Consider the following 13,944-nt stretch of genomic DNA (forward strand, 5'->3'; position numbering starts at 1 on the left):
AATTTTAATGATCCCTATGGGGAAATTATCTTTACACTCCATGCATTACACTCTTTACAGTTACATGCATATAGACATACATTGTTGTGTACGGGCCCCTAAACACAGCACACTAGGGGCCTGTGGGCATGCAATCACAGCAAACAGTATAGTGGGAAGCAGAGTGAAGGGTCGCGTGAGGGATCGTGCCTCAAATGAGCAGCTTGTGGGGGGGACTGTGCCTTGCTCAAGGGCGCTTCGGCAGTGGCTGGGAGGTGAGCTGGCACCACCCGACGTCAGCTCACACTCCGGAGGGTATCTTGGTGGTAGCAGGAATCGGGAACCACCGATGGCTGGGTGATGTCTGTCCTTTAAGACGTCCGGTCTACCGCTGAGCCACTGCCGCCCTCCAGAGGTGAAGAAGCGTGTACAGGCAGGATGGAACGGGTGGAGGAAAGTGTCAGGTGTGATGTGTGATAGAAGAGTTTCAGCTAAAATGAAAGGAAAGGTGTACAAAACTGTGGTGAGACCAGCGATGTTGTTTGGTCTAGAGACAGTGTCACTGAGGAAAAGACAGGAGACAGAGCTGGAGGTAGCAGAGATGAAGATGCTGAGGTTCTCTCTGGGAGTGACCAGGAAGGATAGGATCAGGAATGAGTACATCAGAGGGACAGCACATGTTAGAGGTTTTGGAGATAAAGTCAGAGAGACCAGACTGAGATGGTTTGGACATGTCCAGAGGAGAGATAGTGAATATATTGGTAGAAGGATGCTGAGTTTTGAACTGCCAGGCAGGAGACCTAGAGGATGACCAAAGAGGAGGTTTATGGATGTAGTGAAAGAGGACATGAAGGTAGTTGGTGTGAGAGAAGAGGATGCAGAAGACAGGGCTAGATGGAGGCAACTGATTCGCTGTGGCGACCCCTGAAGGGAAAGCTGAAAGGAGAAGAACAAGATCAAGAACCCAAGTTTCATCATTGCTAGAGAGAAACATTACAAGTTTAAAAAAAGAAAAGTTCTGTCTGCAGCACATCCTGTTTGGTCCCTATCTGAGACAAGAAAGACTCCTCTTAAACACTTCAGGCCGGGGCCATTATATTGTTCCCAACCAACGGTCCTAACAAAGGAACACATGTCAAGATCAGCCATAACTTATGACAAGAATATGACAAGAAAAACATTTCAAAACAACAAGGAACATAACTCCCATTCTCAAGATAAGTATTGTACTTAATCTCAGCAACACCACTACTTATATCAACAACATGCACTCGTGAACACAAATAAATCACCCCTGTCACAGTGGTATGCTCCAATCCCATTCACCTCCCTATGAAAGGAGTCAGGTGTGAGTGACTCTTTTTGGCCAATCAGACCAGAACAGGATGTAAGTACCACATCTATATGTTTACCAATGAGGATAAATAAATGTTTAAACCAGGTACTTTCTGTGTCGTTTGTAAAATGAATGAAAATAAATATAAATGAGAAAATACTAAACTGATCATCATGAAAGACAAAATGTAACTGAACATGGGAGGCTGAAAATATATCAGAGACTGGTGGGGGACTGTGGAGCGGTGTGTTCTCAGTTGTGCATCTGTACTGTATAATTATGTTGTCTCTGTGTCTCTTTGCCACCATACCACTTAGCATGATGGTATGGTGACGCAGTGGGTAACACTGTTGCTTTGAAGCAAGAAGGTTGTGGTTCAATTCCTTTCTGTGCTGAGTTTGCATGTTCTCCCTCTGTCTGTGTGGGTTCTTCCCAGGTTCTCAAGCTTCTTCTCACCTCCTAAAAACATTCAAGGTGAATTGGCCACTCTAAATTGTCCGTGAGTGTGTGAGCATGTCTGATTGTTTGAGCGTGTTTGTCTATGTGTGGCCAACGCAATACGCTGGCGACGCGTCCAGAGTGTACCCCGCCTCTCAACCATAGCAAGCTGGGAGAGAGTAACCAGGGTAACGTTTCATCCAACCTTTCTCACACATTCAGTGGCACTCCTTAACGCCTCTAAACAGACAATGACACATGAAATACATATCGATTCAAGTGACAAATGTTGACCTTTGAGTTCATTCATAAAAAAAAAGCATCCTGTCTCAGGTCAGGGTCTAGGAATGCTGACTTCAGCAACTCCTTTCATTATGAACTGACATCTCCTTCATCTTTGCTGTCGGTGTTAACTGTATGTCTGTCTGAGTTGTGTGAAATATCTCCATTACATTAGGGAGTTGCTTATATCTCTCTAGCGCTCATTAGTTTTCAGTCCAACTGAACACAACACTCACCCAACCGGTCGGTCGGCCTCTGACTGTCACGTCACAGGAATGTTGTCCCTGAGCGGCGACACACAATTGACTACAGGCGAAAAATAAACCTGTCTGAAAATCTTCTGCACAGAGATGGGTGGAGACACTGCGGATGGAAACCAGCGTTTAATATTCAGGGTGTGACAGTCATCGCCAGTCACACAAGTGAGTTTTGTTGCGAGTTGCAACTTGAAGAAGGAAAACTTAGACCGAGATTAATTCTTCATTTTTATTTCTCTTTCTGCAAGGATTTACATCACCAGCCAATCCAAAATGGCCTTCTTCAAGAAACTCATCAGAAATATCAAAAACAGAGATGATGATGATGATGATGATGACACTGTCACTGTGAGTATCAGATCGTCCAGCAACAACTGGACGCATCTAAGAACATCTCTGCAGATCTACTTATCATATGATGTCAGTTCAGTTTTCTGTTTATTTAGATCAATCCTTTCATAAGCTGATTGACTACTCCTCTAGACAATGAACGTAGAGTATGTTTGGAATGTAAAAAGAAAGCTTATCCAAGAATTCTCAATGATATTTGTTTAGAGTGACTGGAGAACAGTTTCTGTAGCTGTGTTAAACCCTACAGCTTGGTTTGCAGACCTTATTGCCCTCTCTTCCATCTTTGGTGTCATACTGGCCTGTGGTAAAATTGTGTAAAGATTCAGAAGTCAGCTTCATACTGAGCCATAAAAAACACAAAAGCAAACAAGCCTGTATTTCTGTGTGCTGTTTTAGGTGAGAGGTGTGAAAAAACCCAAGTATTATGGAACAGTCGTCCCATATCCGGATTTTAACGCCAGCAGTGACGCTTCGGTTCTTGAGGACGCAATTAAAACTAAAGGTGTGTAGGCTCACTTGTTATCTTATAAATGACCTCATGCTTGGATTGTTGGGTTGTTTCTATTTTAGTCTGAAGTACTCACAACCAATTACCAAACCAGTGCAGTGTACAGGGTTAAGATATTGTGTTACGTCTGTGAAATCCCTTGTCTTGCCTTCAATGTGGCACTGGCCAGTCTTTGACATAAGCATTCAGATACACCATAAATGTCATGTTTCTGTCTTAAAGTGTCCCTCTGCATAGCTCACCCTAAGAAGTTATGATGAAGTGAATCAAACAGAATATTACTCTACCCAGATATACATCTGGGATGACAGATGAAGTAGAACTGATCAACTGAAAAAGGTCTTGTTTATCGTTAACCCCAATCATCGGATGAGAGAGCTGGTTATTGAGGAAATGAGTCCCTAAAGTGCACCAAGGAGAACGTAGGTGAAACCAAGGATGATGAATATAAGGAATTCATTGAAAAGCCTTCAGAAGGTTGTGCCACAGATGTTGGGACCAAAATAGTCGCCTCCCTTCTTTGCCTTCCCATCTCTTTTCCATATTTTGGGTTAAGATTAGGGTTATTTAAAGTCTTCTTGAAAGGAGTACATGATTTATTGTAATTTTCGAGTTATTTCAAGGTTAAAATGCTATACCAAGAGTTTCCTAAAATGCTTTGGGCAACATATATTGTCCTTCACAGGTGTGGACGAGGATGTGATCATCTCTGTCCTGGCAAAGAGAAGCAACGATCAGAGACAGAAGATTAAAGTAGTTTATGAAACATCTGCTGGCGAGGTGAGTGATTCATAACCTGTGTCAATTAAATAAACACCCATGTTTCACTTTAAGTTGTCATTACTTGATAGATTTACAAAAAAAAATTGATGAAAGGATGGGGCCTTGGTAGATCCAGATGAAGGGATGGATTCAGGAGTCTCTGTTAACTTTTCGAGAAAAGTGCACAAACCATTTTCTTCAAAATCTCCGTAGACGGGCATGAAGAAATTGAATCCAACCCATTATTTGCATCTGACCCACATTTAAATATGTAGTACAGATGCAAATCCTTTCACCTGGTTTCATTTAAATCAGTCCTGCCAGGAAAAAAACCAAACTGAACACTGAAAGTGGTTTTATTACAAAAGGTCAGGACAAAATAAATGTTCTTTCAAACCACATTTGTTTCATCCTTCCTGTCGTACCTTGTTCAAGTTGTTCATAAAGATATTTTGTAAAGCAGCAAGAGAACCTCCTTATCACGTCTCAATATAACTAAATATTCAAATGGAGATTTGAACATTTACCACTATGGTACTCCACAGTGGTCGTATCACAAAAGGTCCTGCATCAGATTCATTCATTAAACACACACATTAAAGTGCCATGATTACAATGAACAACAGTCCACTGTCAAGCCTTCATGTGTGTTGCAGAAACTGGGTGAAGCACTGAAGTCGAGTCTCCGGTCGGATTTAGAAGATGTGTCTTTGGCTCTGCTCATGACGCCGGCAATGTTTGACGCCCATCTGCTCAGGAAGGCCACGAAGGTGCAGATTTAACATCTCAGCGTTCAGACATGTTGCTTTCTGTCTGCTGTTAATGTCAGTGGTCTGTTCAATGGGTTTTCACAATCTGCTGCTTTAGTTTATTGAAATAGTTGTTGGGAGTCTTCTCTCCGTCCAACGGGCCTGAAGACCAGGAGAAACAACTTATGGATTATTACTCTTTTACACTTTATTACACTTTTAACACCTCTCTGAAGGGTTTTAGTTTCCCCACGTATTGTTGTTTTTTCTTCTCTTGAATAAGAAATATTTTTGTCATTTTCAGTCCTCTAAAAATCTTTTATCTTTACATGACTGCTTTTGTCTCTAATCAGCATTGGGGCACAAATGAAAAAGTCTTAGTGGAGGTTCTGGCAACGAGAACAAATGAACAGATTGAAGAAATCAAGAGGGTCTTCAAAGAAGGTGTGGTTCTTCAGTACATTTCCCATTTTTGCTGTTGTTCATGTCCAAGCTGGTGTCTGTGTCTCTACGTTGTGTGACATCTGAGGTATTCACCTGACAGTTTTCGGTGCCTCCAGTGTTCATAGCAGTCGAGCAACACTGGGCTACATCGAAGTTTGTGTTTTGTTCCTCAGAGTACAATGTAGAACTTGAAGAGGTTATCAAGGATGAGACTAGTGGGGACTTCACCAAAGCCCTTCTGGCCATGTTGGAAGCTAAAAGAAGTGTCTCCACTGATGTCAACATGGATCTGGCTGTAAAGGACGCCGAGGTAAAATCAGGAAAAAAGAACATTTCAAATCTTTAAAGTTGCCAAACATTACCCCCAAATTAGTATAGCTGCTAACTGTTTCCACTGGCAGATTAATTCTCCTTTTAAAACACGAACATGTAACTATGGGTTACGTCTGTGTACCGGCAGGCTCTGTTTGAGGCAGGAGAGAATCACAGCGGCACCGACGTGTCCGCCTTCATCGACATCCTGACCACACGCAGCGGGCCACAGCTGTCTAAGAGTGAGTGCTTGAAACATTGTGAGCGATTCAGCTTCTCGGTTTTGACTCTTCAGAGTCAGGGTGCCGCCCAAAGCAAAGACACACACCTGGACAAACAGGTGAAACCACATTGAAACACGTGCAACACAACCAGCGGCGCAGGAATAATAGAGGACAAAATCCAACAGATTCCTCACTTAAATCTGAGAAAGTTACATTTAATGGAAAATGTCTTTGTGCTACAAACTTTTAATGGCAAGAATAGCTTGTTTAAGTTTTCAGAGTGGCTTTCTTTTAAGTGCTGTTTTAATAACAGACTAATAATAAATGCTTTACAGTGCAGCTCAATGCTTATTTGGTCATTATATGCAATGTTCTTGTACCTTGAATACGTTTTTTAGGTTTGAAGAAGTATCTGCCCACTTACCCATTAATGCCTGTTATCCATTTGCTTTGCCAGCATTCCAACATTATAAAATCATCAGCGACAACTCCTTACCTGTAGCCCTGGGTCTGGAGCTGAAAGGAGACATTGAAGACTGTCTCGTCGATACTGGTAAGGAGAATTTCATGTAGAGCATATTTTTAAGATCCTGGAATATACTACATCCGTTAAAGTATTTGATATTCACAAAATACAAAAACAGAAAATGCAAATGTGTTGCCCATTTTCACAGCATTGTCTGTGGGATGTTTGCTTTCCAACACATAAATACCTGCATTCATAGATAAGACTTTGTTTCTTGTGTTTAGTGAAGGCTTGCTGGAACACACCTGCTTTCTTTGCAGAGAGGCTACATGAAGCCATGAAGGTGTGTATGAATCTCAATGATTGTGTGTGTGTGTGTGTGTGTGTGTGTGTGTGTGCGTGCGTGTGTGTGTGTGTGTGTGTGTGTCAGGGCATTCTTTTGTGAGGGAAACATTAATTTCCTGCTTGCTGGCGTGACTCGCTGTACCAATCGTCATTTTGACTTGCAGCCACCTTTTTGACTTGCGTGCACACGGATCACTCTCTCCCTCAGAAGTCAAGCCTCTGGTCTTCTCTTAAGGGTCACGGTACGTGTGAGGAGACTCTGATCAGAATTCTGGTGAGCCGCTCTGAGGTCGACTTAAAGAAGATCTTGGTGCAATACAGGCTCATGTATGACGTTAGCCTGCAGGACGACATAGTGGTGAGATGACACTCTTCAAATTTTCTGAATGTCTGTTCTGTTGAGCTCTGCTCTATTTTGTTCTGTTCTGTCCTTTTTGAGCTGATGAGCTGTTTGTCTCTACTTCACAGAGAGATACTGAGGGACATTACCGGGACATCCTCCTTGCATTGTGTGGACCTATTTAAAAAAAAAAATTAAAAGCAAACCTGTCTCAGATGCACCTGAATTGTCACATTTTTCCACATTACTACAACTAAGTCTGTTTTAATTAATTCATAATAAGTAATTAATTCATTCTTAACTGCAATCTATACTGAGTTAAATTACTGTCGTCCATTTTTTCTGACAAGTGATTTAAAAATGTAAGTTTGTGGAAAATAAACAGTTTATCTGTTGTTTGGCATCACCTTTTTGCTCACGTGTTTTGATTATTTTTTAAGATTGATTCTGCAGGTTGCATTTTTGCACTTAAATGTAAAAAATTCTGTTCTGTGAAAAATGTTTTAACAAAGAATATATATAAAGAATAGGGGGAAAAAAACTTAAATAGAGATGGGGAGAAAAGCAGGACTAGAAAATTTGGATAAAATAATTGCAAAAAAATTGGACTGCGGGAATTTCAAATATTTGAAATTGATGGAACAACATACTCCTTAAGTGCTTAAAAATGAAATGTAGCTAAAGCAGTGAAATGAGCACCAAACTCTTGACTCTTTGTGTATTAACAAGTAATTATAAAATAACAAATCAGTTTTGATCCAGATAGATAGATAGATATACTTATTTATCCCAAACTGGGAAATTTTAGATCTGTGGAGTTGGAGTGAGACGAGGTGGAGTTTAAGACCGAATGTTCTGAATGAAAAAAGTAAATCGTCGCTGACACCATCATAAAGATTGTTCTACAGTGGACAGAAAGAACTGATTTAGTTCTAGACTCTTTAATAACTTGACTGCTTATGTCCTTGTGCAGGGAACCCTCAGTCCCAGTCCAGATTCATCTCAGCTTTCTGGTCTGCAGTAATTAGACACCATGTCTGACATATATCCTTCAACTGTGTTAACCTATTTCAGACTGTTTCAGATACACACTCTGAAATCCAACACCCGCACAAGACAGTCCTTTTGTACGGGGGTGGAGACGCCCAAGAAGATAACTGTTCTGTGAATCCTTGGTTCTGGGTTCACACAGACTGAGATACCTGAAGTGTGACCTGGGGTCACAATACATCGTGGATTGAGGACCAGTCACTCTTCTGTTCTTTATCAGATTCACTCTCAGTGAATTCAATAAAAAACTACTAACAATTTGGTGATGTGACCTGGATTGGCTGACGAAAAATATTTGTGATACAACACCCGCGTACGACAAATCCGTCCATATTGCATCGACTTTTATTTTATTATTTTTTATTTTGTTTTATTTAATTTTTACTAAAACTGAAATTAAATTAAATTAAATTAAATTAAATTAATTTAACTAGCTGATTTTATTTTATTTTAGACTACCGTACGTCATTATCGGGACTAGATATCTCCAGTGCGCATGCGCTGAAATGACGAACACACCCACGTGACATGAAACATTTACCGTGTCCGGAAATGTCCTGGATCTTTAGCCAAGTGAGTGATTAGTCCTCACATTGGGGGATGTAATCTTATACTGCAGTCTATTTTATTTAAAATATATTTTATGTTGTTGATTATGTGGCTCTGACTAGGACTCCGTAACTGTTTCTTTGACGTTCCACGGACACAAGTGAAGCTTCGACTCTGGAATCTTGATAAAATCCAACTGGGATGCCTGATGGCTAGCTAGCTAGCTAGCTAGCATTAGCCACCAGGCTGAGAAGTCTGCCAGCTGACTGGAGGTTCGGTGTAAATAGTTCGTTCAGGAAATGAGTTTTTAGCCTCGATATGTTTGCTGATTTCACTGTTGACGTAATGATGAACTTAGACTGGGCTTCGCGTTAAACGTGTCTACTTTGAATGCTTGAAAATGGAAGAGAAATACAGCAGCAACGTCCTGTCGGGAGGAAAACTGGGTATGGTCGAGGTTCCCAACTCAAGGTAGGAGACTGTTTGTTTTTAACTCACATGAAGTTTGTGTCAGGTTTGACTGGTTGGTTCTATCATTTTAGTTTGAGTCCACATATGTTGGATTGTTCGAAATTGTGGAAAAAATACAGGTTGTTAGTGCCACGTGGATTGTGTTGGGTCTGACCGCCATAAATAAAGAAATAAGGATGGTATAAATGTCAGTCTTGATTGAGAAATTATGGATCTAAAGTGATCGACGTTGGAATTTATATTCAGTATTAGTGCAAACTGACAGCATTGTTTGTTTCTTTGTGCTGTTCCTCTGCAGGTTGACCAGATATTTAGTTTTACTAGTTGTCTCAAAGGTCCTCAAGGCTCTTGGGATCTTCGAGTCGTATGACATTCTCAAAGTTGTTCACATTGTCCAGTTCATCTTCATACTAAAGCTGGGGTAAGGAGCCCAATGCTGGAACACGTGGTTTCTGTTGTGTCAATAATACAACATTATGTGTTGGCATTCAGTCATGGTGACAAAAATCCCTCTTATTTCACAGGAGTGCTGTTGTTCTGCTTTTCTTTCAAAAGCCTTTCTCTGCTGGGAAAGTCATCTCAAAACGACAGGTCTGTTAGAATGATTCCTTTTTTAATTTGTGCAGATTCTGTGCTTCTGTCATTTGACTAAATGTTTTTGTGTGATGTGGTGCAGCTGCTATTTTCTCCTTAGACTTGTCTTTAGGGATTCACACTGAACGTGTTCTAAACCTACTGGAATGACATTGTTATCAACGTCCCAATAAAGCCAGGGCGCTCAGTGATTACTCTCCTGTTGTTTTCTTCGCAGTGGATAAAGTTATTGAAGCATGCTGTGTTCAGCTGCGTCATCTCCCTCCTGGGTTTCTTTGGTTTGACTCTCTGTGGGCCTTTAAGGTAAAATGTCACCACAAATGTGTGTTTCTATCATCCGTTAAAAGAATCACTGCTGGATGTGTGTGTGATCACGTGTTTGGGATGTGATTTAAGCCCAGCTTGTGTCTTTTACAGGACGTTGCTCCTTTTTGAGCACAGTGACATGGTGGTAGTCGCACTCCTTGGCGTCCTGTTCACCAGCTCCGGAGGGGGTCCGTCTAAGGTAGGAGGCCACAAACTCATAGTTTATTAGAAATCAGACGTGTCTATTAGTGAAATGACATATCTCGCTTGTTTGATCACCGCAGCTGTCGTTAAGGTGTTATAGAGCAGGAAACAACCCCCGCCTGTTTACACTCACTCACTCCACAGTATTTAAATGTTTATTTCAACCTTTTTTAAAATGTACTGCAGCATCATCGTCATCAGACGGAGGTCAGGGCTCCAAACTCTGTGAATGATACAACTGAAACATTTTAAAATGCCTCTAATGAGTTTGTATAATATAACATCTACATTTAATTTGAACTTCTGTTTGTCTTCACTTGTTTTGCAGACAAGAGGCGCTGCTCTGTTCATCATCGCTGTGATCTGCCTGCTCCTGTTCGACAACGATGACCTCATGGCGAAAATGGCCGAGCACCGTATCCTTTGCTGCGGAGGAACTTCCACCTGTTTTCACAGATGTCTCTTGTGTTACGCATCATCTGTGTCACTCTTTCCACTGTCCTCCCTTGACTCAGCCACTGTCCAGCTGAGGGACATCATGACAGCGCCTTCATTCATTTCCTCTACACCTCTATTGCATTTTTAGGGGTTGCAGATCATAAGGTAAGGAAAGCCATTGCATCAGTCAATTTTAAGTTAACCGTTAGAGGGTTGCTTTTCATACAAAAACCTTCCTGTTGTTTCTGGTAGGGTGGTGTCGTTCTGCTGGTGGTCTCCCTCTGTCTTAAGGTGGGTTTCCATACAGCCTCCAGAAAACTATCAGTGGAAATCGGTGGTGCGAAACGCCTCTATGCCCTTGACAACCTGGTTTCTGCCGTGGTGCTGCTGCCCTGGGTCGTAGTGCTCTCACTGACGACAGAAGTAAGTCCACATGCCATGTGACAAAATGGAAAACATTCGTATCGACTCTTGTGTTCATATGGAGTACAGATCGTCCTCGACTTACGGACAATCGACTTACAAACATTCGGAGAAACAAACAAACATGCATAGCCAGATCCAACTACAGCGCGCCCTCGCACATTCGCGCATCAACGCTCGCGACTTCACCAAAAATCAAATGACATCCAAGCAATACTTCAAACATGGATGTCATTCAAACCATTTATATGACCTTTTTTTTTTTCCCTCCTCATCTTAACCTCAGAGTAAAGTCGACTCGTGGTCGTCGCTCATGCTGCCGTTTGGGATGATCATCTTCTCTGTGATGATCCTGGAGTTCTACGTCGAAGCCGTCTGCAGCGCAAAGATGGAGATGCCGAGGTGTTCGCGCTACGGCGCCGTCGCTCTCATGTCCAGCGCGCTTCTGCTGGCCAACTTCTGGACTCACCCGCTGACCAGTCAGCTGCGCTCCATGAGCAAACCGCAGCAGGTCAGCACGGAGCACGTGCTCTCCGGAGGAGTGCTAGTCAGCGCCATCTTCTTCATCATGTGTGAGTACCGGCTATGGGAGTCGGCAGCATCAGTCGCAGTGAAATGATGAGAACGCTAATTTATTTAACAGTAAAATTAATCTTCATTGTAGTTTTTCTTTTAACTTGTGTAGAATGTTAAATTTGAGAATTACTTCAAACGGCCTTGAGAGGCCGATGGCAGCTACACTGAACGTTCTAACAACGTTCTCTTTTGATTCCCCCTCTGCAGCCTCCAGTATTCTCTCCTCTCCATCGAGGAAAGGGCAAAAGGGCACGTTGGTGGGTTACTCACCTGAAGGGACGCCTCTGTACAACTTCATGGGCGACGCCCTGCAGCACACCTCGCAATCCCTCCCACGGTTCATCAAAGACTCCCTGAAACAGATCCTGGAGGAGTACGATTCCAGACAGATCTTCTACTTCCTGTGTCTCAACCTGGTACGTGGCGCGAGGAAGAGGATCGTAGAGAGAAGACGAGGCAGCTTTGAGACCTGGATCTTCTCGGACGTTTAGAGATTTGAACGCGATATTTAAATTGGGTTTGACTTGGAATAGATCTTTAAGGTTTGCTGCTCTGCTGCTTTACAGGCGTTCACCTTCGTGGAGCTGTTTTACGGTGTTTGGACCAACAGCCTGGGTCTGATCTCCGATGGCTTCCACATGCTGTTCGACTGCTCAGCTTTAGTCCTGGGTTTGTTCGCTGCGCTCATGACCCGTTGGAAAGCCACCAGGATCTTCTCCTACGGGTAATACTCACCAAGAAAACCTGAAAAGGTTTTTAAAAGTTTAAATTCATCCCGGCGCGTTAAAAAAGAACAGGCTTTTTCTTGCAGATACGGTCGTGTTGAGCTGCTGTCTGGATTCATCAACGCCCTGTTCCTGATGGTCATTGCTTTCTTTGTCTTCGTCGAGTCAGTCACCCGTTTGTTGGATCCTCCTAATATTAACACAGACATGCTGACTGTGAGTTTCTTTGTAGCGACTTTTAGCAAAGCGGGTGTTGAAACACCTGTGTTGTAAAACACGAGGACATAGTGGTGAAACAAAGGATGTGAGGACTCGGAACGTTTTATCTTTGTCTCCTGCAGCCGGTGTCTGTCGGGGGTTTGCTGGTCAACCTGGTGGGGATCTGCGCTTTCAGCCACGCTCATTCCCACGGTGGTAAAAGTTGCTCGTCGCACGATCACGGTCACTCTCACCACGGCCACTCCCACAGCGAGCACGGCCACGGAGGTCACGGTCACTCTCACGGCGGGCATGGGCACGGAGGTCACGGAGGTCACGGCCACTCTCACGGCTCTGGGGGTGGAGGCATGAACGCTAACATGAGAGGTACGTGTTTCCAACTTTAAAAAACAAAACCAAAAGACAGCTGAAAACCAAATAAATTCCCCAACGTTCTCCTCCAGGCGTGTTCCTGCACGTCCTGGCCGACACGCTGGGCAGCGTCGGAGTGATCATCTCCACCGTCCTCATCCGTCAGTTCGGCTGGTTGATTGCCGACCCGATTTGTTCCCTCTTTATCGCCACGCTCATTTTTCTCAGCGTCATCCCTCTGCTGAAGGACGCCTGTGAGGTTCTTCTCCTGCGAACGCCTCCAGAGCATGAGAAGGACCTGAACAAGGCCCTGGAAAAGGTGAGGAGTCAGGAGACGTGAAACCGGTTTAACCCAGCCTCATTTAAAGAAGCTTGTAACCATCAAACTGTAGTCATTTTAAAGGCCCCGCCAGCAGATAATGAAATCGCTTTTATGACTGATGTCGTTTCAGATCGAGAAGATCGAGGGAGTTTTATCGTACAGAGACCCTCATTTCTGGAGGCATTCAGCCAGTATGATTGCTGGGACCATCCACCTCCAGATCATGCCGGATGTGGTGGAGCAGAGGATCATACAGCAGGTAGGAACACAAGGACTCGATGCAGACCCCATCCAACCAGAAAACGACCTTTAACCCACGATCTAGGCTCCGTTGTTCTTTCATTTAGTTTTAAATGCTGTGGATATTATCCATCATCATCAACTGCTCTGTTTGACCTCTGACCGTCTTCCTCCCGACTCGTAGGTGACGGCTATTTTGAAAGATGCCGGCGTGAATAATCTGTCGGTTCAGGTGGAGAAAGAGGCGTATTTCCAGCACATGTCAGGCCTCAGCACCGGCTTTCAGGACGTCTTGGCCATGACACAGCAGATGGAGACCATGAAGTACTTTAAAGACGGGACGCGAATCATGTGAAGATCGTCTGCAGGACCAAACGAAACATTAAAGACTTATTTTTCATTGAAATGTACAGTTTATGTATGGATGTATGTGGTTTGAATAAATCTGAATATGTTGGTTTAATCTTCAGGTCTGATGCATTTTTTAATTTAAAAAATGTTTCTTAGTACTTCTTAATTTCCCTTCGGAGTTTTAAATAGTGTATAAAATTTAAAAAAAAACATATAAAAATGTTATGTTAGCGTTTGTGTGAAAATTAAGTGTTCTGAATCTTTTATGCTCCAAAGTTTCAGGATTATATAGACTTTTATACACATTTGGAGTCTTACCTTTATTTTGGTGA

The 13,944-nt window shown here is 42.8% G+C and overlaps 2 protein-coding genes across 3 annotated transcripts; both read left to right on the forward strand.

Annotated features, from left to right (window-relative positions):
- The first annotated feature begins 2,326 nt into the window (after positions 1-2,326).
- Positions 2,327-7,188, forward strand: LOC137608601 (annexin A1-like). Of its 2 annotated transcripts, none has more exons than XM_068335097.1 (12): positions 2,327-2,457; positions 2,541-2,640; positions 3,040-3,145; positions 3,837-3,931; positions 4,570-4,683; positions 5,016-5,106; positions 5,280-5,416; positions 5,567-5,660; positions 6,100-6,195; positions 6,393-6,451; positions 6,662-6,811; positions 6,922-7,188. In XM_068335097.1, the coding sequence occupies exons 2-12, from the start codon at positions 2,566-2,568 to the stop codon at positions 6,976-6,978; spliced, it is 1,074 nt and encodes a 357-aa protein (XP_068191198.1). In that variant the 5' UTR covers positions 2,327-2,457; positions 2,541-2,565; the 3' UTR covers positions 6,979-7,188. The 2 variants fall into 2 exon arrangements, with proteins under 2 accessions (XP_068191198.1, XP_068191199.1); XM_068335098.1 differs by having other exon boundaries at positions 6,689-6,811.
- A 1,213-nt stretch (positions 7,189-8,401) lies between these two features.
- slc30a5 (solute carrier family 30 member 5) lies at positions 8,402-13,724 on the forward strand. The gene is made up of 16 exons (XM_068334627.1): positions 8,402-8,863; positions 9,162-9,284; positions 9,388-9,454; positions 9,675-9,760; positions 9,875-9,962; positions 10,296-10,383; positions 10,494-10,570; positions 10,658-10,828; positions 11,115-11,400; positions 11,612-11,820; positions 11,971-12,128; positions 12,216-12,345; positions 12,471-12,714; positions 12,792-13,018; positions 13,152-13,280; positions 13,446-13,724. The coding sequence occupies exons 1-16, from the start codon at positions 8,793-8,795 to the stop codon at positions 13,614-13,616; spliced, it is 2,325 nt and encodes a 774-aa protein (XP_068190728.1). The 5' UTR covers positions 8,402-8,792; the 3' UTR covers positions 13,617-13,724.
- Positions 13,725-13,944: the final 220 nt, after the last annotated feature.

The sequence above is a fragment of the Antennarius striatus genome, chromosome 15, assembly GCF_040054535.1.
Source record: "Antennarius striatus isolate MH-2024 chromosome 15, ASM4005453v1, whole genome shotgun sequence".
Lineage (NCBI taxonomy): Eukaryota > Metazoa > Chordata > Actinopteri > Lophiiformes > Antennariidae > Antennarius > Antennarius striatus.

What these genes read in the sequence shown, in the direction of transcription:
- LOC137608601 (XM_068335097.1), top strand. Translation starts at nt 2,566, where the DNA reads ATGGCCTTCTTCAAGAAACTCATCAGAAATATCAAAAACAGAGATGAT. An exon ending in TGGCTGTAAAGGACGCCGAG is followed by an intron (nt 5,417 to 5,566) that starts GTAAAATCAGGA and finishes GTGTACCGGCAG; the next exon opens with GCTCTGTTTGAGGCAGGAGA. An exon ending in GGCTACATGAAGCCATGAAG is followed by an intron (nt 6,452 to 6,661) that starts GTGTGTATGAAT and finishes TCTCTCCCTCAG; the next exon opens with AAGTCAAGCCTCTGGTCTTC.
- slc30a5 (XM_068334627.1), top strand. Translation starts at nt 8,793, where the DNA reads ATGGAAGAGAAATACAGCAGCAACGTCCTGTCGGGAGGAAAACTGGGT. An exon ending in GTCGAGGTTCCCAACTCAAG is followed by an intron (nt 8,864 to 9,161) that starts GTAGGAGACTGT and finishes GTTCCTCTGCAG; the next exon opens with GTTGACCAGATATTTAGTTT. An exon ending in CGCCATCTTCTTCATCATGT is followed by an intron (nt 11,401 to 11,611) that starts GTGAGTACCGGC and finishes CCCCCTCTGCAG; the next exon opens with CCTCCAGTATTCTCTCCTCT.